The sequence below is a fragment of the Meriones unguiculatus genome, chromosome 18 (genome assembly GCF_030254825.1).
Source record: "Meriones unguiculatus strain TT.TT164.6M chromosome 18, Bangor_MerUng_6.1, whole genome shotgun sequence".
In the NCBI taxonomy this organism is placed as follows: domain Eukaryota; kingdom Metazoa; phylum Chordata; class Mammalia; order Rodentia; family Muridae; genus Meriones; species Meriones unguiculatus.
Window position 1 is genome coordinate 12,653,407 of NC_083365.1, and position 20,870 is coordinate 12,674,276.

At 52.8% G+C, this 20,870-nt stretch overlaps 1 protein-coding gene across 5 annotated transcripts in view; it reads right to left on the reverse strand.

The window, feature by feature from the left end:
• Positions 1 to 11,846, reverse strand: part of Sirpa (signal regulatory protein alpha) — a 38,121-nt gene extending 26,275 nt beyond the window's left edge. For 3 of the 5 annotated variants that reach the window (XM_060371843.1, XM_021628945.2, XM_060371842.1), the window contains exon 1: positions 10,544 to 11,161. In XM_060371843.1, coding sequence (XP_060227826.1) covers positions 10,544 to 10,625 — 82 coding nt within the window. In that variant the 5' untranslated portion in view covers positions 10,626 to 11,161. The other 2 variants (XM_021628941.2, XM_021628935.2) reach the window with 2 other exon arrangements.
• Between the last annotated feature and the right edge of the window lie 9,024 nt (positions 11,847 to 20,870).

Consider the following 20,870-nt stretch of genomic DNA (forward strand, 5'->3'; position numbering starts at 1 on the left):
ACCAACAGCAGTTCCTCAAGCATACATACCACCACCACGATGCTCTGCCAAGGGCTCGGGGCCGAGGGACCCTGGACCCAAGTCTCTGAAACCGTTAGCTAAAACCCATCTCCTCCTTTCATGTCGTTTTCAGATGGCCTGCAATGCAAACTTGGTCAATACATGCTTCATCAGTGCCATGGCCCACACCTTCTGGTGGTGATTTGGTAGCTGGGTAGAAAAGTGCACTGTGCCAATACATGTGCAATGAGCTATGTATGAAGCGTTGGGATGTGGTGGCGTGCTTCAGGCATGCTTGCAGGCCTGAATTTAGTGTCCAGCACACCACACACACACACACACACACACACACACACACACACACACACACGGCCTGTGATCACAAGCATGCTAAGTGTACATAGATGAGTACATATATACCTGAGGGCAGATGTGTGCATGCGTGTGTGTGTGCGTGTGTGTGTGTGTGTGTGTGGAGTAAGTGTGCAGAGCACAAACATCCACACACTTACTGGGTAGGTGTCTAGAGTTCTGGGTAGCAACACAGCAGGGTGCCATACGTGAAAATTTGATGCACGTGTGCAGAGACCTCGGAGGACACCACAGGAGTGTGCTCAAACGGGAGTGGGTGAGTGGACGGTGCGTGGTGATGGGGATTGTCTGGACTGTGCGCAGTCGGGGGGGGACGTCTGAGGGTGAGTGAGTGTGTACAATGGGAGGGTAGCTACAAAAAGCATATGTACGGTGTGTGTGTGTGTGTGTGTGTGTGTGTGTGTGCGCAGGTGGGCACAAGTGCAGGTAGAGGTGTACTGCGTGCGACAGGGAGGCACATGGGGAATCACTGTTCATGAACATGCCATGTACCCCTGTACTCATGTTTACCACTGTGGCCAGCTGGCCACATGCCTGGCTCAGATGAAATGAGATTCTTCACAGAGTGTAATCAGAGGCGGGAAACAGGAGGAGTCCTGTCATCGGCACTATAACCTCCCCGTGGGCAAAGCCTGCACGGTGCTCAGCCTGGTCCTGCCCTGGAGAGTCCCTTGTGCTCTGTGGCCGGCAGAGACAGAGGGGGTCCCCCCGTGTAAAGCCACCCGGACTCCATGGAAGTCGGCCGCTTAGGGCTGGGACAGCTCTGGCTGGTCAGTGGTTTTCCTCAGGATGATTCATCTCTTCCCGATTACAAAGCTTCCTCCCCTGGCAGGGCCCGTCCTGGCTGCCACAGAAAAAAAAAAAAAAAAAAAAAAAAAAAACGAGGAAGCTGAGCTTGCCCTTCAATAGCTTCCTCTGGGGGCACCCTGGACACGAGTAATGACATAATAAGTGTCATGAAAGGAAGCCTGGGGGTCTTGGAAATGGGCTGAATCCAGGAATATTTCCTAGAGGAGGCTGCCCCTGAGCCAGGTCGCCAGAGGCCAGGTAAAAGCAGGCAGGAAAAACCATGAGTAAAGATGCAGAGGCCTTGCAGTCTGGCCTGACTGGAGCAGAGTCTCTGGGACCCCAGCAAACTGGGGCTGGAACAACCTACAATTCCGGACTGTGGCTTCCAAAACACATTTGAGGGGCAGCCCACCACTGACCTTTCCACTGGCACCGCTGGACAGGTCGCTGGGTGGACATGTCCAGATGTTGCCGTGGGAGCCACCACCCATCCCAAAGCATCAGAGTCAGAGAGAGGAGGCCTGGTTGACAGGAAGAGCTTTCAACTTAGCTCCACCTCGGGCAACTCCAATGACTGGGCACTGTGCCATACCCCTCGCGGCCTCTCTGTGAGGCAGCAAACTCCTAAGGTACCCAGACAGCGTTGAGCTCTGGCTTAGGGCTAGAGGCCTGCCTGTCTTGTCCCCAGAGAGGTGACTTGGCAAGGCAGCTCTCCTCATCCGTAAGCAGGGATCCAGTCCTGCTCCTACTCAAAAACACTTGTCCAATGGTGGAGAGTGGAGCGGAGGGCCACGTGCCTTCTCATCCCTCTCGCCCAGGCTGCACACTCTATTAGCAAATCCTGCTGGCCCAAATCCCAAGCTATGGGTGGACTCTGTCTTCCTCTCACCACCCCCCACACTGCACAACCACTACTCTTCTGCACTCCTCCCTGTCTCCACCTCATCTCTCCACAGGCCATGCAGCCTCTAGGCCCCTTTGCTCTCTGCCCAGGGTCTGCTGAGACCCAGGATCCTTACGTGGCCCCCAGGACCACCTTACTCTTTCTCAGTCATACCAGATTCTCTGATCGCCACAGAGCCTCCGCATGGGCTGCTCCTTCTGCCCATTTCTCGTTCCTCAGACGTCTACATACATGGCTTGTGCCCTCTCTCAGGCCTGTCTGGAACTTTCCCTGCCACCTGCACGCTTTGCTCTGTTGGATTTTTCTAAGTTTCACCTGCTACTTAACTTACTGAACATTTAACGTTCTTGGTGTCCGATCCTCTATCTTAAACTTACTTGGAAGTACTTTGAGAGGGGACTCTGTTTCATCCCTCAGGCTTAGAGTAGTACCTGGCATTTGCTAAAAGTTATATCTCGGTTTGAATTCTCATCCTCCCACCCCTGAGAATCCAGTCAGCATCCTAACCCCTGTGGACCTCTGGCTTCTCCTCTGTAAAACGAGACCGGTGTGGAGATTAGGTTTACGCTACAGATGGAAGGGGCCAGCGTGCTTAAGTGACTTAGCACCGCACCGGGGAGAGCAAGCTCCCCGCACCGGCAGCGACTTCCATGTGTCTGGGTGTTTAAAGGTGAAGGAGAGAAAAGATGACTATGCCCTTCAGCTGGCGGGGTGGGGCAGGAGATGCTACAAAGTCTCTCTGCCTGAACACAGACACACAGGCATATACACACACCAGCACCACCACCACTACCACCACCACCACCATGCAGACTACACACAGGGCCAGTGGCCTGATGAGCAGCAGCTGGGTCAGACAAAACCCAAAGGTGACAAAGTTTGTGGCTTGTCCACGTTTGCCTAGTGGAGTCCGGGAGACAGAAACTGCAAACACATATGTACTGTGAATGCCCTTTGAACTGTAATAGACCTCCGGGAACTAGAAGCAGCTGAGAGGGGTTGGAGTCACAGCTGCCACATTCGCTGGAGTGATGCCTCAGCAACCTAAGAGCCTTCTTCCCACCCGGAAGTGAGGGTGGAGGTCAGGAACCCATTGGCCTCCTCCCAACTTCCAGTCCTGACTTGTCCTCAGACATGTGCCATGATGCCCAGCATGCCTTCCTAGGGCAATGGACAGACTGGATGGCCCCATGACAGCTGCTGCCACCAGCCTTTCCTCCATACGAGGACATACAGCCTCAAGCCTGGGAGCTGGCACCCCCTCAGGCTGGTGTTTCTCTCCGGTCAGGGCCTCCAGCTCAGGCTTCTGCATTCTTGGGCTGCCAAGGATGCGCATGTATTTTTCCAGCCAAGCTGAAGGCCTCTCTGAAAGCAACGTGCGCCTATTAAACATCATCTACCGTGGTTACCGCGCTCTGAGCCAGCAGAAGATGGCGTCCGGATGGGATTTCTCCCCAGCTAAGCTGATGTGATTCACTGATTCCTTTCATAGAGCTTTCCCAGCTCAGCCAGGAAGTTCCCTTAAGCCTCCGCAGTAGGGAAGAGCAGTGAGAATGGGTTCCAGATTGCAGGAGAAACCAGGGCACAGAGCAGGAGAGATGACATGTGTCCCAGTGTCAGCCAGGAACTTGGCAAAGAGTGCAGGGAGGGTGCCTGTGTGCCAAAGGGTCTCATGTGCCAAAGAAGAAACTGGCCAGGATACCACAGCTGGAGAGACCTGTCAAAGCCTTTAGCTTCCCTTCAGAGGGAAAACTGAGGCTCCGTGCAGTGGGTGTCCCTAGCTACCCTTTGAAGACCAAAAGCACATGATAAAGCTAGCATACAAAGACACCTAAAGACCATCAATGCTGGACAGATCAGGGCAGGCCTCAAGTACGGGGCCTCTGCATGGCCCCAGAAGGCCACAGCTGTCACCACCTGACTCCAGAGTACCATGGGGACATGGAGAACAAAACCAGGGTCAAGGGCCCTGGGTGGGTTCAGGACCTCCTTTCTTTCTGTCTGGCTTCACTATTTCTCACCAGATTGACTAATCGGATGGCTTGGTGAAGTCACACGGCGTGGGGTCTAGCCATGCCTGGCCCAGAGAGCACAGCGCTTCCCACACCACAGTCAGAGAAGCCCCCGTGAGGTCAGCACCACTGTGGAGTCTGAGGTGGGAGGGTGCCTACAGCAGAATCTAGTCACAAGTTCTGGGGCTACTCGGCTGCCTCCGTATCAGGCACTGACATGAGCTTCCTGGGATTTCAGCATGTTGGGAGAGATTCATAGCACAGTCACGACCTGAGCCCTGGAGGAAGGGCTTGGTGACACTAGGGAAACAGTCTTTGCCCATGCAACCTCATCTTTAAAACTTCTCTTTAAGAGGAGGTTTTCTTACTCGCGTTATTCTTCTATTCCACAAATGCAGATTAACCCACCCAGTGTGGGCCAGGTCCCGGGCTAAGGTCCCAGAAGGCCCAGCATCATGTGTCTACCCTCACATAGCCTGTATCCTAGTTGAGGGAGACAGGGCTGAAAGAATGAAGCAAGCAAGCGCAGAAAGAAATGGCCTAGAGACAACACATCATTTGTTTACTTGGGTTTGATTTTTCTTTCTTAGAATGTCAACTCCATGAGAGCAGGGGATGCCCTCCCTTGTTCACCGTTTAGAGCTCCAGGTACCTGAGGCACACAGCAGCTGCTCAATCTACAGGCACCTATCACATGCTTTAAAACACTGAACAAATATTTATAATTAAAGTGACCCTAATAAGCACAGCACAGCAGTCAAGAGTAGACAGACCTTGGCTTCTGTTCTAGCCTTGTTCTGTCTGGCTGAGTGGCTTGGAAAGAGCCCAGCTTGGTTTTCAGGAGCCTCAGTCTCCTCATCTATAAAATGGGGGAAATCTCCGCTTTCTGGCTCTCTGTGAGAATAAGGCAACAGTGCAAAAGTTGTATACTCTGAGCATCCAACACTCATTGTGCAAGACTCCTTGTGCCTGCTCACATCAGCCAGACAGGTTGAGAAACACGAACGGCAGAAAGCCATTCAGTATCAAGGCTGGGGCCAGTGCATCATTCCTCCTTATTGTGCATATAGCTAAAGTTTCCAAAATGGAGGAATATGGGAAGACAACATGTGTTCTCTGCCAAGGACAGGTACGCTGAGCATTCTTTGCCACCTTATGCCTCCATTTCTGGAAGGCATGGGTGGTTGGCTTGGAGAACAGGGCAATGGCTATATAGTCCTGCTATGGCCATCACCTACTCTAGCCATTTCTCCCAGCTGCACAATCCACAGTGCAATTTCCTCCGACCCCAGCACCGCATGCCCTCAGATGCTGATCTGATCTGCAGCTTTGGAGACCCAACTGGATGTGCCAGGAAACCCTGCTGGTACAGAAGATCACGCTGTATGTTTCCCATGTCTGCCTCTGCTGTTCCCCGTCTCCCTGGCCCAAAAGCTTGGCAAGCCACTCGTCAGGGAAGACCCATCCTGCCACGGTTCCAGGAAGCCCAAGTGACCGGGAAAACAGCATCAGCCAGCATAGCACACCCTCTCCAGCATGTGAACGGAAGCCCCACTCTCCTCATCTCCTGGAGGATACACGGATCGATAAAAGCTATGTGAGATGTCCCAAGAGAGCATGGTGCCAGAAGCCCTGGTCTCCAGCCTCCCTACTCATCAAACAAAGCAAGATGTCTAAAGCATGGTGGAGCACAGGCTTTGAAGCTCAGGTTGATTGATCTGGGTGGCCATCCGATGCAGATGCCTTGCTGAGCCATCATCCCCTCTGTGGTCAAGTGGGTTAGATGATCAATCATCAATGGTGCATACTCCGGGGTAGCTCTGAGCCCCACTAGGATCACACACAGTAGCACGGAGGCCAGGATTAGGATGCTTATTTTTAGCATTTTCTCACACAATTCCGGATTCTGTCAGAACTCTGGCTTTCACAGTAGAAATGTCCAGCCCCATTTAAAAAGCGTCTGCATGTGTCCCTCCCAGGCCTGGCCTGACCTTACTTGGGAGCAGGAGACCCATGTTCAGCTCTCTGCCCCACTGCACAGGGAGCAGCTCCCAAGCCCCTCCAGCTTTCCAGGGCTGGGGAGCCACAATTCCAGACGTGTGAGTCCAGAGGGAGACACCTAGAGTCAGGTTGGGTCTACAGCTCATTGGCACTAACAAGGCAATTAGATCGTAGCGCTGGTTTCCTCACAACCTGTCCATCCCCCAGGAGAAAGCTTGAGGGGAAAAAGAGCTCACTGAGTCATACTGACATTTAGTTAGCCGAGGTCCTTGTTTTCTGAGTGCCCATTATGCGCAGGATCCACGTTAGATCGATTGCTTTACGGAAGTCCATCCCGGTTTTAGATACGAGCAAGTCAAACAGCATAAAACAATGACGGCATGATAGCTAACAGGTACGGGGACGAGCAAGTCAAAAGGCATAAAGCAGTGATTGCATGAGAGCTTACAGATAGCAGGCATACCCCAAGATCATCTGAATTTGCATTAATTGACTTACTCCTTGAGAAAGAGCTATTAGTGACATCTCCAGTTTATAGAGGAGGAAAAAAAAAAAAAAAGGAGACCCAGAGAAATAGAGAAATTCAACAAATTGTTCAGGTAGGTGGCAGAACCAGGCCTGACTCCGAGGGGGGGGCCTGGCACTGTTGTGTGTACATGGCGAGGCTAATAGTCAGGGAGGCTGCAGAGCCACATTGGAGAGGTAAACACACAACGCACACAGAGTCACAAAACGAAGAAGTAGTGAGTAGTCTCAGAGAGGAACAGAGGAAATCATGGGAGAGGGTCGGAGGACTTAGCTCCTTGGAGCGGGAGGCATGTAAAGGTAACCTGGAAGGGTGAGGACGAGGACAAAGGGGGGCAAGGAAGTACAGGAAAGGTCACTCCTGATGCAACAGCAGGAACAACAGGAGAGAGATAAGAGGCTAGCTGGGGGCACGGCTCTCTCCAAGAGCCACACTGGGTTAGGTTGCATATTAACAGACACTGTACAAATCAAATGCCTCCTGTTCCTAATACACTGGAACAGCTCGGTGGTCTCCCACAGAGGATTCCCCTGGTCTTCTGGGTATGTATGAGTGGCCAACCAGGCTTCAGTCTGCAGCGAGGCAGCCCTGTTACCTCAGAGCATAGGAACACGCATCCCTGTTGGAAAACACGTAGGAACTGAGGTCTGGTGGGGGACACACAGGCCCTGCTGTGTCCAAGGGATCACCATGGTGACATGGTCCGAGCTGTGTCCACAGCCAGGAGTCTGAACACAGTTAAAGAGGGTCCTCATCCATCAGCCCATGGTGACAAGAAATAACCTGTCACAGGCAGGCACCACAAGTAGCGAGGTGGTGCGTGTGGGATCCACTCAGCACTTTTAGACTCCCTTCCTTTCGCCCACTGTTCTCCATCTGTTGCAAAGGGCAAGACGCAGGGAGGAACATTCCAGCGTGAGGGAATCCAGAGCTCACCAGCCCAGATGGGGCCTCCTGTTCGAGCCACATCGCTCCCCGAGAATTGTCATCTTTGAAGCCGAGAGGCTGCCAGTTCCATACGCAGTGGGCTTCGTGGAGACCAGACCAAAAGCTTTTGCCTATGGGAGCCTCCCCGCAATTCTCCAGCTAAGCCTCAGGTGGCAATTCTACCCCAATAGTGTGGACTGCATACTCCTAAGTCATTTATTCCTCCCACCAGAAGCTGTATCCAGAATTCTGGCTCCTTTACCACTTACTCCTGGGACAAGTTTTAGACTCAGTTTTCCTCATCTGTGCATCACTAGTAAGAGCCAAATGGCTCACTGATGGTAAATGAGATTGTGCAGACAAAGCACCAGGCCTGGGATGCAGTTAGCTCCTTAATAAGCACAGGTTCTCCTCCCTCCCTCAACACACAGTTTCAATCAGGACTTCTTATGGACTAAATGACTGTGAGGAAAAAACAAGACAAGCCTAAATATGTACCCATAGGACAGGGACAGGGATAATTACTGGCCACAGAGTACCCAGAGAACACCGAGCCTTTAATGAACCTTCCAAAAGCCTCTGATGTCAGACACAGCAGCTAGCCCCTATCCCACCCCTTTTTTCCTATGAAAAGGGGAAGTGAGACCAACTACAGTGCTTAGGAAAGCACAGAGGCACCCCAGCATGCTACCATCCACCCAAGAGTCACAGGCTCACTGGAGGGGCCCACTTTCCCACTAAGCCGGAACCTCAACTTCCCCCAGCCAGCCGCCCCTACTAGAGCAAAAGAGTCCATCTAAGGACAGGCCCAGCCAGGACAGGAAAGCATCCTCTAGTTGACTGTGAGGCCTGCCGCATCTCGTTCACTCGTTCGTTCATTCAGGTTCATTCACGGCAGGGTCAGCCCCTTAAACACGGGCAGCAAGAACCCACAGTGGTGACTTCATCAGAATCTTTTTAGAATCTTCTTTTGGCATCATTTGTGTCGAGTGCAATCTTTAGAAACTTCCTCGCCTGCCTCCCGGAGGCAATAATGCACATGACCATCTCCCTTCACCCAAGCGGTGATCTTGTGAAGCCCGGCAATCACATGACACCTCCCAGGATGACAGCTCTGCCAGGGACAATCCAAAGCTGTCTTCTCTAAGCTGACATTTGGGGTTCTTGCTCAGACAAATCCATTTTCCTCGAAAACTGGACAACTGTCTTCTACCTGTCTGTCCTTCTATCCTATCTCTTCTGCTTTGCTGTAAATCCCACACCCCAAACAAGGGAGGCTGAGTCTAGTGGGGGGGGGGATAAAGTCCCCTCCTGTGACAGAGACAGGGATTTGATGCTGAGCCCCAGGGGACTAAGTGCAGTTGCTGGGAGGCAGGAGTTCAAAGGCCATACAGCATCCCTTCCTCTCGGAGAATCTCATTCTCCCCTCCCAAGACTTACTCACTATGAAGTTAATCTTTGTCCCTCCACTGCTTCCACTTTTTCAGGTTATTGATGCTGAATGGATTGGAACGGAAGGTCCAATGCATTTTATAGACTGTTTTTATAGGTGAGGATGGGGAAGGGGGGTAGATATTCTCTTAAGAATGGGGCTGTCATTCCCACCCCCCCACCCCCTGCAGCCAGTGCACAGGAAAGACGGACTGCTGGTTTGAGCACTTGTTAACCACTCATTTGCCAGTGACTGAACCATAGGGGCCTAAGTCAGAAAGGGATGTAGAGCAAGCATTTAGAAATTAATCCGGGCCCAGATTTCTGTACTTAGGAGAAATGCCTGTGGATTCCCAAACCCTGGAGGTTGGCAGGGTAGAGCTGGAACTTTAGCAAGGCGGGGGAAGCAGCTCAGACCCCAGAGCCACCCATAGAGAGAGGCAGACTCCTAACTTGGCCCTGAAAGGACCCAACAGTAACTGAAAACTATGATGGGGGGCACGTGGTGGGTTCCTGGGATTCAGGGGAACCTGCAGGCCATGGAGAGAGCTTTTGGCCACCCCACCCTGCTTGTTCCCTCTCTGTAGGGCTGGATCTCTCTGCCCTCTTCTTGCACTGCTATCAGATGTCAGGCTCGATGCAAATTTTGGTGAGGTGGGGGCGCTGAGGCCATATTTTACCTCACTGCAAAAGGAAGGTGGTACAGAGACCTTATGTCCATAACACTGATCCAAGAAGACACTAAATAAGGCTCCCTTCTCTCCCTCCCCAGCTATGCCTCTGGCCTTCATATCCTTCCAGGAGAGACCCTGGAATTTTGCAAAACCCCTTTAAGATGCAGGACTCCCGAATGGTGACCTCACTCCTTGGCCAACCGGCCTTCAGAGCCCTCCTGCTGGAGACAGCCAGGTGTTTGATGTAGGCCAACAAAGAAGACAAGCTCAGAGCCACAGGTACATGCTGGAACTGCAGGGAGCTTCTGGAAGCCTGCCTAAGGAAGGCAGGAGGGTAGCAGGGAGGAGACCATCTAGACAGAGGCTGTGCTACCACACAGGTAAATCCACCGTGTCTCCCAAGGGGCCACGATTGCTCAGACCTCCCTCTGTCTCCCACACCTCCATAGGCTAACAGTGCTTGCTCCGGTACGAGGGGAAGAGCTGACTCTTCCCTCATCCCAACAGCCCACCAGCGCTCGAGGACCTCTGCCCCTACCCTCTCTCCAATCAAGTCTAGCAAGGGAGCTCCTGGGGAAGCCAGGCGCCCTACTGCCGAAAGCAAATGCCAACCTGCCTCCCCGTTCAGGTTGGGCTAGGGGTACGGTAAACCAACTCATTCCTATACCCTGCTGCCCAGAGCAGGGCTACACAGTCAAGTCCACAGGGCAGACCCGTTTAAGAAGAGTTCTATCCTGGCTTCTAGCCTGGGCTATGTGACCTTGGGCAAGTGGCTGACCCTCTCTGGGCCTCAAATCTGCATCTGTAACCCCGGTTACAGGCGCCTGTCGACATTAGCTGAGCGGCAGCGTGCGGGGCCTGAGCCCGCAGCTCGGGAAGGGTGGCAGTGGGAGCTGAGGGTGCTTACCTGCCCAGAAACAGGACCCGGAGATCAGCAGGCAGAGCAGCAGCGGCCCTAGGCGGCCAGGGGCCGGGCCGGCGGGCTCCATGGGCCGCGGCTGCAGAGCAAGGAGGGAGAGCGGCGGTGAGCGCGCTCGGCAGGCGGGCGGGCGGCGCGGGCGAACGACTAAGGCCCCTCCCCCTCCGCTGCCCCCCAGCGCCACCGCCCGGCGGGGTGATCTGACCCCCTCCCGCAATGAGACGCCGAACGGGGAGACTCCGGGAGCGTGACGCCGGGCCAGGCCGGCGGGAAAGGGGAGCGGACCCGAGGGAGCCAGGCGCAGAGCCAGAGGCACGGGGGCGGGGGCGGGGGGGGAGCGGAGAGCGAGGGAGAGGGAGAGAGGGGAAGAGGAAGAGGGAGAGGAGGGAGCGGGGACGGAGCACGGAGAGCGAGCGCGAGCGGGGACAGCTTGCAGAGCGAATGCGGGCGGCGCGGAGCCGTCGCGAGGCCAGCGCGAGGGCGGCCCGGCCGAGCGCCCCCGCCCCGCGCCCGCACCTTCCCGCCCGCGCCCCGCTGCGCCCCGCGAGCTGCGCCGCCCGCCTCGGCTTTGCGCGAGCCCGCTCTGCCCGTGCGGGTCCCCGCCAGCCGCTCGGACCTGCGCCGCCGCGCGCAGGGCTGCCAGGCGGTGGAAGCACCGCTCCCGCTGCCCAGAGGCTGGCCGCGCACCACTTTGCGCAAACTTGTTTTTCTGTGGTCGGCTGCCTACTTCGTCCTCTTAAGGTGGACTGGGGAAGTGGCGGCCGATTGCCCCTGGCCTCGGCCTCTCACCCGACCAGTCTCCAGAGGGCAGGAGGCTGCCCGAGGCGGGCTGGCCCGGGGTGGAGAGTGGAGGGGCGGGGAGGTTTGCTTTTTGCCCCTCCCCAGAGGCCCTGTCCGTGAAGGTCGGTCTCCGGGTGGGTGTGGGTCTTAGGGGCCCCAAATATTTCCAAGCTGCCCGAGGTAAAGCAAAAGCAGGAAGTAAATGCAGGGGGAAGGAGGAGAGGAAGGAGAGAGTGATGGTACAAAAATAGCGTGTGTGTAGGAAGGACTTCAGTGCCTCTTGGTAAAGACGCGCTGGGGGAGAGGAGCAGCAGAAAGCTGTGGTGGGGAAAGGAGAGGGGTAGGGCTGGGCCCTAGCGAGGAGACTGACCTGAGGCCTTCTCTCAGAAGGAGTAGGTGGAGGATAGGGAGGGCTCAGGCAGAACTGTGCTGGGAGAGGCCTGGGCTGCAAAATATTGACCCTAACAAGGAAGATGAGAGAAAGGAAAGCCAATCCCAAAGGACGGAGCCTCTGTATGCAAAATGCTTCCTAGCTCCAGGTTTCCTTGAGGGAACACCAGAATCCGTTAGGTCGGGTGCTTGGCCATCTGGTAGAAGGCTAGGCACCAAGAAGAAGAATCAAGAAGAATCAAGACCCGCTATTAATTGGAGAGTTTCTGAGTTGGAAGTAAGTTCAGAAACAGCCAATTTTGCTTCCCACGATTGCAGTTTAGGGACATAGTGAAGCAAGGCTGGCCCTGCTGGCCCAGCCTCTAAATAAAGAGGATGTTTGATTGCCTAAGGCCAGACCTCCGGTAGAAAGCCCCTTATGCAATGGCACCCCTGTCCTCTGCACCCCTGGCCAAAAGCCTGTTTCGGAGGTTTTTTGTTTGTTTTTGTTTTTGTTTTAATTCCAGAGAGACAGGCAAGGTGCAGCTGTTGAGCACAGGGACCGGCTTCCAAGCTTTGGATCTTTTCTCCCCATCTTAGAAGCTGCAGACGTGGAGAAAGACCCTGTTTCTGTGCTTCTTCTTCCTTTTAAGCAGACCAGGTCAACATGAGCAGCAACCCAGAACTGCCATTGGGAGGGTTACACGAGCTGATATTTGCACTGCATTTTAAGAAGAGCCTACCATGTACCAAGGGCAAGGACAGTGTTTGAGAAGTGTTTGGCAGCCGTCCTTGAGGGACCACAGGGCAGTCCTAGCGGGAAGAGGAGGTGTATTTCTTTGGGCCTAGGGGAATACAACAAGAACCCACTTGCAGTCTGGTAGAAGGTGCAGATACAGGCAAGCAGAAAGAATGAACACAGGTCTTGTAGGAAGTGTATGTGCACACATGTACATGTATGTTAGCTCATTTAGATAAGGACAACAGTATGTGGCCAGCATGTCTGGAGGGTAATCCAGAAGACCATGAGAACTGATTCTGCAGATGGGAACACCATTTTTTATTTCTAGGCTCCAGGGGTCACTATACTTGGAATAGGAGAGGCCTGGAGGGAGGAGAGTATAGAGTCAGGGGACGAGGCAAGAAAGAGAATCTGGGCCTAGCATCTGAGATGGGCTGCAGGGAGAGTCTCCGGCTCTCTCTGTCTGGCAGGATCATGAAGGTGTCCAGTGAGGCCTTGTGAAAATCCTCCTCCAAAATCCACTGGGGGTAAGAGGAGAAAGGGCCTACAGCTGGAGTCAGAGGTGATGTGGCCTCCTGCCCCGTGCTGCTCATGGTTCTGAGGCAGGCACACACAGACACAGACCTGCCTGGGATTAGGAACTGGGGGATTAGAGAGAATAATGATCATACCTCCTGCTATTTATATATACCATCTTTGGCAAAGGCACTCAGCAGAGCTTCCAAACTTCCCACTTCGCTCTCACAGCCAAGTGTGAGGGAGTTGACATTTGTCCACATAAAAGTCATTTGTGTTCACCCGTCGGTTACTATGAGGCCACTGAGGTTTGTGGGCACATGTGTAAACTAAATGGGCCAGGTACAGCCTTCCTGGGGTCACACACAGATTATGACAGGTAACTGACGTGAGGCAGCCATCCCAGCAGCCAGTATGGGTGCTTGAATACTGCTGTTCTTCCATCATGCACCTAATAGTAGCGTTGAGAGTCTAGAGTGTGCTTGGCAGTGCTCGAGGCAGTAGCGACCTGGCAGTTGGGAAGAACAAACCAGGCACAAGACCCTTGCTCAGGGAGCCTACAGATTAACCTGTGATGCTTCACATGTCACGTGGGCATCAGTGCTCCAGGGAGGAATAAACAGAGAAGGGCCAAGGGTACCCACAGAGAGGGGCAGTGCAGTTCCAGAAGGCAAGATGGGAGATAACTTATTTGGTGCCCATTTCTTGCCTCTCCGCTGTCCATTCCTTTCTCAGCAGCCAAGGAATCCTTTTATGTGAGGTTGTACAGTAAAGATTTCCTTTCATCCTTTTCCTTGGGGTGTGTGTGTGTGGTGTGTGTGTGTTGGAGTGCTGGGTGGGGCGAGGCATGCCAGAAAGGAGACTTGAATGAGAGGGAGGGAAAGAAGAATTGGGAACTTTAAAGCTAAGACACAAGCAATTTAACTTAAGCATTTAGGGTTTTTTCATATGAGTGGCAACTAGTGGCCAGGATGTAAATAAATGCAATCGCAGGAGGTTTGGGCCTCTGTAAGACTGACAAAGAAAGGCACACTGGTGTGTGCCGAGCTCTAGGATCCATGTTCTCTCCTTGAAGCCCCAACCACCCCTTGGTGTTTCTAGGTGCAAGGTACAAGGCCAGACAGACATCGACTTGTCCAGGACCATTCTGCCAGGCTTGCTGGGGCCTGCAGAGACACAGTGCTGCTGATAGAGCCTTGCCCACGCTCACCGCTGATTCCCATAGCCCTGGGCTGGCATCAGCAGGCCAGCCTGCCTGGCTGCCTTTGTGTGGGACCTGTCAGGAGGCTCCAGCTGCCAACGACCTATTTTTACAGGGCAAGAGGAGCCATTTAGAGTTGGAGGCCTCAGCTCTGAAGCCAGAGCAATTAGAAGTAAAAGCACCACAGACCCCTGGGCAGCGTGGATGGCACGGGCCAGCCGTACTGGAGGGAAGCTGCTGAGCAGGCTGGGATCAGGGTATGAGGTAACTGACTAGCTCTCATGTGCTCTCTGACCCCCAGGTGGGCCACTCTGAGCCCCACAGCAGCCCCTTTCTGGGGATGGCTGCCGTCATTCTCATTCCGAAGCTGTAGAAATAGAATCTCAGAGGGTGTCATGACTTACCTAGGACATACAGCTGTTAGGTGTCCAGGTAGTCAAGATTTGAATTTTGAATTCAATTCTTAATAATAATAATAATAATAATCTATTTGTTCAGCATATACTACTATGCTTTTCAGTCTTTCTTAATTTTTTATTTATTTTATTTCATGTGCTTTGGTTCTTTGCCTGCACGTATATCTGTGTGAAAGTGTTAGATCCTCTGAAACTGGAGTTACAGGCAGTTATGAGCTGTCATGTGGGTGTTGGGAATTGAACCTGGGTCTTCTGAAAGAGCAGCCAGTGTTCTTGACCTCGGAGCCATCTGCCCCTGAAGTCTTGTTCTCGTGACATATTCATGTCATATCTGGTTACTCTTCCACTTTACAGCAGAGGAAGACAGAAGTTGAAACCACCCCTCTGCTTGGCCTCTCTCTGCGTGGCCTTGCCAGAGCTCCTGTTGGTCACACTACTGCTCCACCAATCCACCCTTTCCTCATCCCTAGTTTATCTCACCTTTACAGCATGTGCTGTTGTATGTCAGCCTTGTGACTCTTACTGAGCCAACCTCCCTCCAGGTTGGCTCGGCCCAGAGGCTCAGTGATTGTGTCTGGGGACAGATCCAATGGCTCAGCGTTTAGCTACAGAGTGAATTACCTCCTTGTATAGATCGTGTAGATTAGGGCAATGATAGGGGCCTACCCGAAAAGTTTCTTGTAAGGGTTAAATGAGTTCCTATGGGCTATTACAACTGTTTTCCCTAGAACCGGAAGCCCCAGGACTTTCAGCAGTAATCAGTAGGTTGTCAATTGGCATGTTTTAGATTTATGAAGTGATCTGTCCCAGCTCACAGAGTGGGGAAGCTCACATTTCAAGGCAGGTTCTCCACCCAGCCTGTGCTCCAGCCACCACACTTGACAATCACCTCTTCAGCCACAGCCCCCCAACATCTGTGATTTTCCAATGTGGGTGAACTTCGGATCCCCTAGAAAGATTGTTAAACGTGGCTTCCAAAGCCTCATCCCAAATTCAGTGGGTGTCAGGTAGTCTGAGGATCTGCATTCTTAGCAAGGGCCCCAGGAAGCTGGTGCTGCAGGCTTGGGGACTACACTGAGTTAGATAGGAATGGTTTGTGAACCCCTCAGCCCCTCTCCTCCCATCCCCCACTTCCACGTTGATGGTCAGTTTATTCTGGCCCTCTGGGTTCTGTCTTAAGGGGAAGGCGGAGGTCAAGGACAGCACCTTCTAAGAGACAGCAACAGTGCGCCCAGGCTGGAGGCTATGACAGATCATTTAGCCAGATCTCCGGGGAGCCATGAGGTAATTAGTGCTTTCCCGGGAAAATCAGAGACTGAACCACTCAGCAGGCAGGCAAGCAGGCAGCTAGCTAGCTCTCCAGCTTGCCCACCCTCTGCCTAAGCTCGTCAGGGGTGGGATACGCTGTCAGGCCCTAAACACTGTTCTCAGGCTCTGGGGATCTGGTTCTACCCAGAGCCAGCCCAGCTGTGCTGAGCTGCGCCTTCCCCAGGCAAGCAAGCCAAGGCAGAATGCTGATTACATCTATGAATATCAAAAGACCTGGGTTCCAGGGCCATGTGCCTGGTAAAAACTGCTAATCAGAGCCAACATGACTCCTCATTGTGACACTCTTACCTGGACCCCTGTATACAATCTTATCCCCATTCCACAGGTGGGAAAACTGAGGCAGAATGTAAGGTGCTTGTCCAAGGCACAAAACTTGAAAGCTCCAAAGGCTGACTTTAAAGTGAAAGATGCAACAGAGCTTGGGACACTTCACAGGACCTTTCCTGGGTCCCCTTGCCCCCTAAGACGCTAGCTCAGTGGTATACAAGTCCTTCTGTGGTTCTAGCACCAAGCCTGCTGACAGGTCAGGGCATACATGTTCTGGTGAGTGAAACAACAAACGTCACACAGCTTTAATTCCATTCATGGCCTACATGGCTCAGGGGCTGAGAGATCTGCATTTGTTCCAGGGTCTCCCTTCCCTAGCTGTGTGACCCTGAGTGGCTGTCAGCCAGATTGAAATCAGGATTATTGGGTGTGGGGAGGGAGAGAGGGAGGGAAGGAAGGAGAGAGGGAAGGAAGAAAAGAGATAGATCACTAAATTCAGTGGAGTGTGAAATGAGACACCTACTTCATTCAGCCCGTTCTCCACTTTGGTTCTGATCAAGGGATATCTCAGGCACAGCACCTTGGGGTCCCTTTACACATCTCTCTTCCTCCCCATTAGCCAACCTTCTTGGCTCTATGTTCATAATGAAGCAAAAAAATCACACGACCCTGGTCTGACATCTGCCTTTCTCACATCCTCCTCTGGCTCCTTCCTGGCCAGTCCGCCGTGTTCTTCATTAGGTCAAACCTCCCGGAAGCCTTCCTTGCCAGTTTGAAATGAAATCGGAAATTCCCATCTGGCTCTAAAGGCCTCACATGATACGCCACGCTTCCCTATGATTCACCCCTTTCCCACCTTACGTGTCCTCTTAGCGTCCCTTGAACATGCTCAGTGGGTCCCTGCCTCAGGGCCTTTGCCCTTGCTGTTGGCTGTGCCAGCCATTCTCTTTCCCCAGTCAGTTGCCTTCCTTCCAACTCTTCCTACTCCTCTCAAATCAGTCTCCCAGGAGAGCCTGCCTCAGCCATGCTGTCTAAAACTGTGCTCTTGCTTTCCACCTTGTTCCTCTTTTTTTTTTTTCTTTAGTGCACTGATATTTCCTGGTGACTTAGATGCTCTGTATTATGGGCTAGGGTGACCCTCAGTATGGGTAGCATACTGGGGCTACCCATAGACTCTGCCTTTATTTCCAATTCCCCGGAGAGCCTGCACACAGCAAGGCCTTGAGATGCGGCTGATAGAAATGGAAGGAGTTGAGCAAAAAGCAGAAGGGCTCTGCCTGCAAGGGGCCTGGCCGTTTCTCAGGGGGCTGAGATCCCTCCATCCCCGGGGGGGGGGTCTGGTTTGGCCTGGCTTGTCTCAAAGAACAGACTTCACAGGCAGGGAGGCTAAGCCTCCCTCTGGCGTCATTCCTGCTTTACAGCTGGCATTATCGGTTCCTTATACAGAACCTGCTTGAGTCTGAGGGAAAGCCTGAGCAATAGACCACTTCCTCTGTGTCAGTTTCTGATGAACTTCGACAGTGGCCTTTGAGGAACAATAGTCTCACCAGGCCTGAACAATGCCCTTGCCCTTGGAGCAGGAAGTCTCCTCAGAATAGGACTATGCTACACTGGGTCGAGGCTGAGCTTGTCCGTGCCCACTCGCATGCCGCACAACTGAGCTAACACGCTGGATGAGGAGACAGGCCTGGGTTGGCAGCAAATGGCCATGATTGTTTGGTCCCATTCCCACCTCTGCCTCTAGTTCCCACTAGGCCCTTGTCTCCTGACCTCCAGCCCCAACTGTCCTTCACACCTGAGATCCCACTATTGGACATCCCCCACCCCCACTCCACCCTGTGTTCATCACAAAGAAAGCAGCACGGGGTCTGTGGGGAGGGGGTGGCTGAGCTTCTACTGAGGAGCTCACTACCTTTGGGGCTCTGAGAAATCTATCTGTGTCCCTGTTTCTGAGTTCCCGGGGTCTGACTGGAACTGTTGCCCACCTCCCACCACTGTGTCACCACCCTACAGTCTCCCAAGGGCCCCGTGTCGGGCAGCGTACATGGTGCTTGTGAAATAATTTCCCATGCTCTTTTGCCATCTGTCATCTAGAGGACTTGTAGACAGCCCAGTGCAATTGTCCTGAGAGTGTGTGTGTGTGTGTGTGTGTGTGTGTGTAGTTCTGCATATGTAGCTATGTCTCTAAGCTGTATAAGTGTGTGTGTTTGTGTGTGTGTGTGTGTGTGTGTGTGTGTGTGTGTTTGCCCGTAGGTGTGGACACATGTGTCTATTTGCAAATATCCAGATGTGCTGGTCCTGGCTTTGTGTCACTGTGGGTTACGTGTCAGTATGTGATTGTCTGCACATGTGTGAGGACTGTGCACATATGCATGTGTGCTGTGTGTGACATCTGTGTGTAGCATGCATGACTTTCTCTCTGTGTGTATTTGCATGTCTGGGACATTCTTTGATGTCTCTTGTGTGCTTCTGCTTTCTTCCCCTACTAGGCCCTCCTGGGAGAGCTGCGGTACTCCTGTTGCATCCCCTGACTTCAAGTTACCTGACTGGCTGGGAGAAACGGTCCACACCCCTCCCCTGCAGCTAGAGGTGCTAATCACTGGGTTATATGCAGATGGCAAATGTGTAGCTGCCAGGCTTAGAGGAGGGATGTGGAGGGGGTGTACAGATGAGCTTGCACACATGCGCTCGAGAACACACACACACACACACACACACACACGCACACACACGGGGGTACTGGAGGGGGAAAGAGAGGGGAGAGAGAGAGACTGAAGGGAGGAGAGAGAGCAGGCAGAGGGATGGAAAGGAGGAAGAAAGAGAGAATTTGCATTTAGAAGTAAAATAGGCCTGCTGCCGTTGAGTGCTGTGGGTACACAGTCTTTTCCTGAAGTATGGCTTTTACCAAGGGAAGGGGAAAGCTATGATGTTTTCCTTTCCCTAATCGACATGGAGTTTTAGCACCACAGGATTATAGAATGCTAAAGCACCTTAGGCCTGCAGAATCTTGGCATCTTGGGCCAGTGCATTTCTAGGTTTCCAGAACCACATTCAAGGACAGAACACTTCCTGGGATGATGGTATCTGTCAGGTTTCAAATCTGGGATGAATGCCTGAGGTACCTATTTAACATATCAGAGCAGAGGCTGGCCACCAGGTTACCCTGCTTCCTTCAGTCCCTACCTGTTAAGGGGCCCTCCTGGATGGCATACCCTATCCTCTACCCTAAACTCTGCAGTCCAGGGGCTGGACTGCCCTTCCCCCAGCCGCCTTCCCTAGATAGTCCAACCATTTTGGTTATCTGGTCCTTCTGTCTACCCTCCCTTGGGCTTGCTAGCTGCTGCATCTGGTCCCCATCTCTACTCTTCCTTCCCCTCCCCCCTCTCCTCACATGACCCAGCTCATTCTGGTCATGTCCACTTTGGACTCTCCAGATGTCCCTGCCTCTGGTTATGTCCACTTTTTTCTATAATAAACCTCCTCCACCATAACTAGGAGCAGTCATGTTCCTTTCCTTTTTATTTCTTCTTTTCATTCAGTATCTTCTGCTGTATTTTCCCCTTTCTTCCTGGATTCAGCCTTTCTTTGAATACAATAATGGCCAGGGAATGACTTTGAAAGCCCATCAGGCTCAGCCCCTGGCTCGCACAGGGCTAGAGAGAAATCCAGCCATCTGGGACATTCTTGTGGAGGGCAAATGGGGATCCTTCTTCACTGACTAAGGCTCCTCACCTGAATGGCCTGCAGATTCACCTTCCGTTCACAGACTGCGCACCCGGCCAACACGAGGGTGCTGTGTTCCCACAGTATGTTTGCAGTAGATGAGCTGTGCAGGTGTGTAGACGCTGAAGAGGTACAGAGCTGTCCCTAATGGAGGCTGAACAGCCCAGCCTGAGGGCGGACGGCCAGCTAAGCAGGCAGATGCCGTCACCGGAATGCCCGGTGGAGAAGGCTGGCATGCTCTCTCTCCTCTTCTATTCTTGACTCCTCTCTTTCTCTCTCCCTCTCTCCTCTCTGTCATCTCTCTTTTCTCCTCTTTCCTTTCTCTCCTCTTTCTTTCTCTTTTTCTCTCTTTGCTTCTCTCCCCCCCATCCTCTCTCTCCTCTCCGTCTCTTACTCACTCTCACTAATGAGTCTCATGTAGCCTAGGCTAACTTCAAAGATCATATAGCCAAGAATGATCTTGAACTTTTAATCCCCCTTCCTCCACCTCCCATGCCATGGAGTTGGGTTCAGTTGCCAGGCCAGTTTACCCTGGCATAGGGCTGGGGATTCTTCCACAGAAGGACATGAGGAAGTGATATGCCCTGCTCCTTGATGGCCAAGGAGCTGAGATTACTGGTATGCATCACTGTATTTTATGTGTTGCTGGATATAGACCCCAGGGCCTTTTACATGCTAGGCAAATGTTCTACCAACTGAGCCATATCCCAAGGTCTTCCTTCCCTATTGTGCCTCCGGATGACAGCTTGAAAGACAGGTTGAGTCCTTTCCCAGGGGTTCATCCCTGAGGCCAGTCACTTCTCTGGACTTTGAAATCCTCAGGACTCACCCAAGCTCTTTAGCTTGGTGGCCCTTGGCCTCTGGCTGCTAGCCTTCACCTCTCTACCCAGTCCTTCCTTTGCATGGAACCTTTGTTGCCTTTTCATGCTGCAAACCCTTATTCATTAGTGGAGTGAAAGCTCCCAAGTTAAC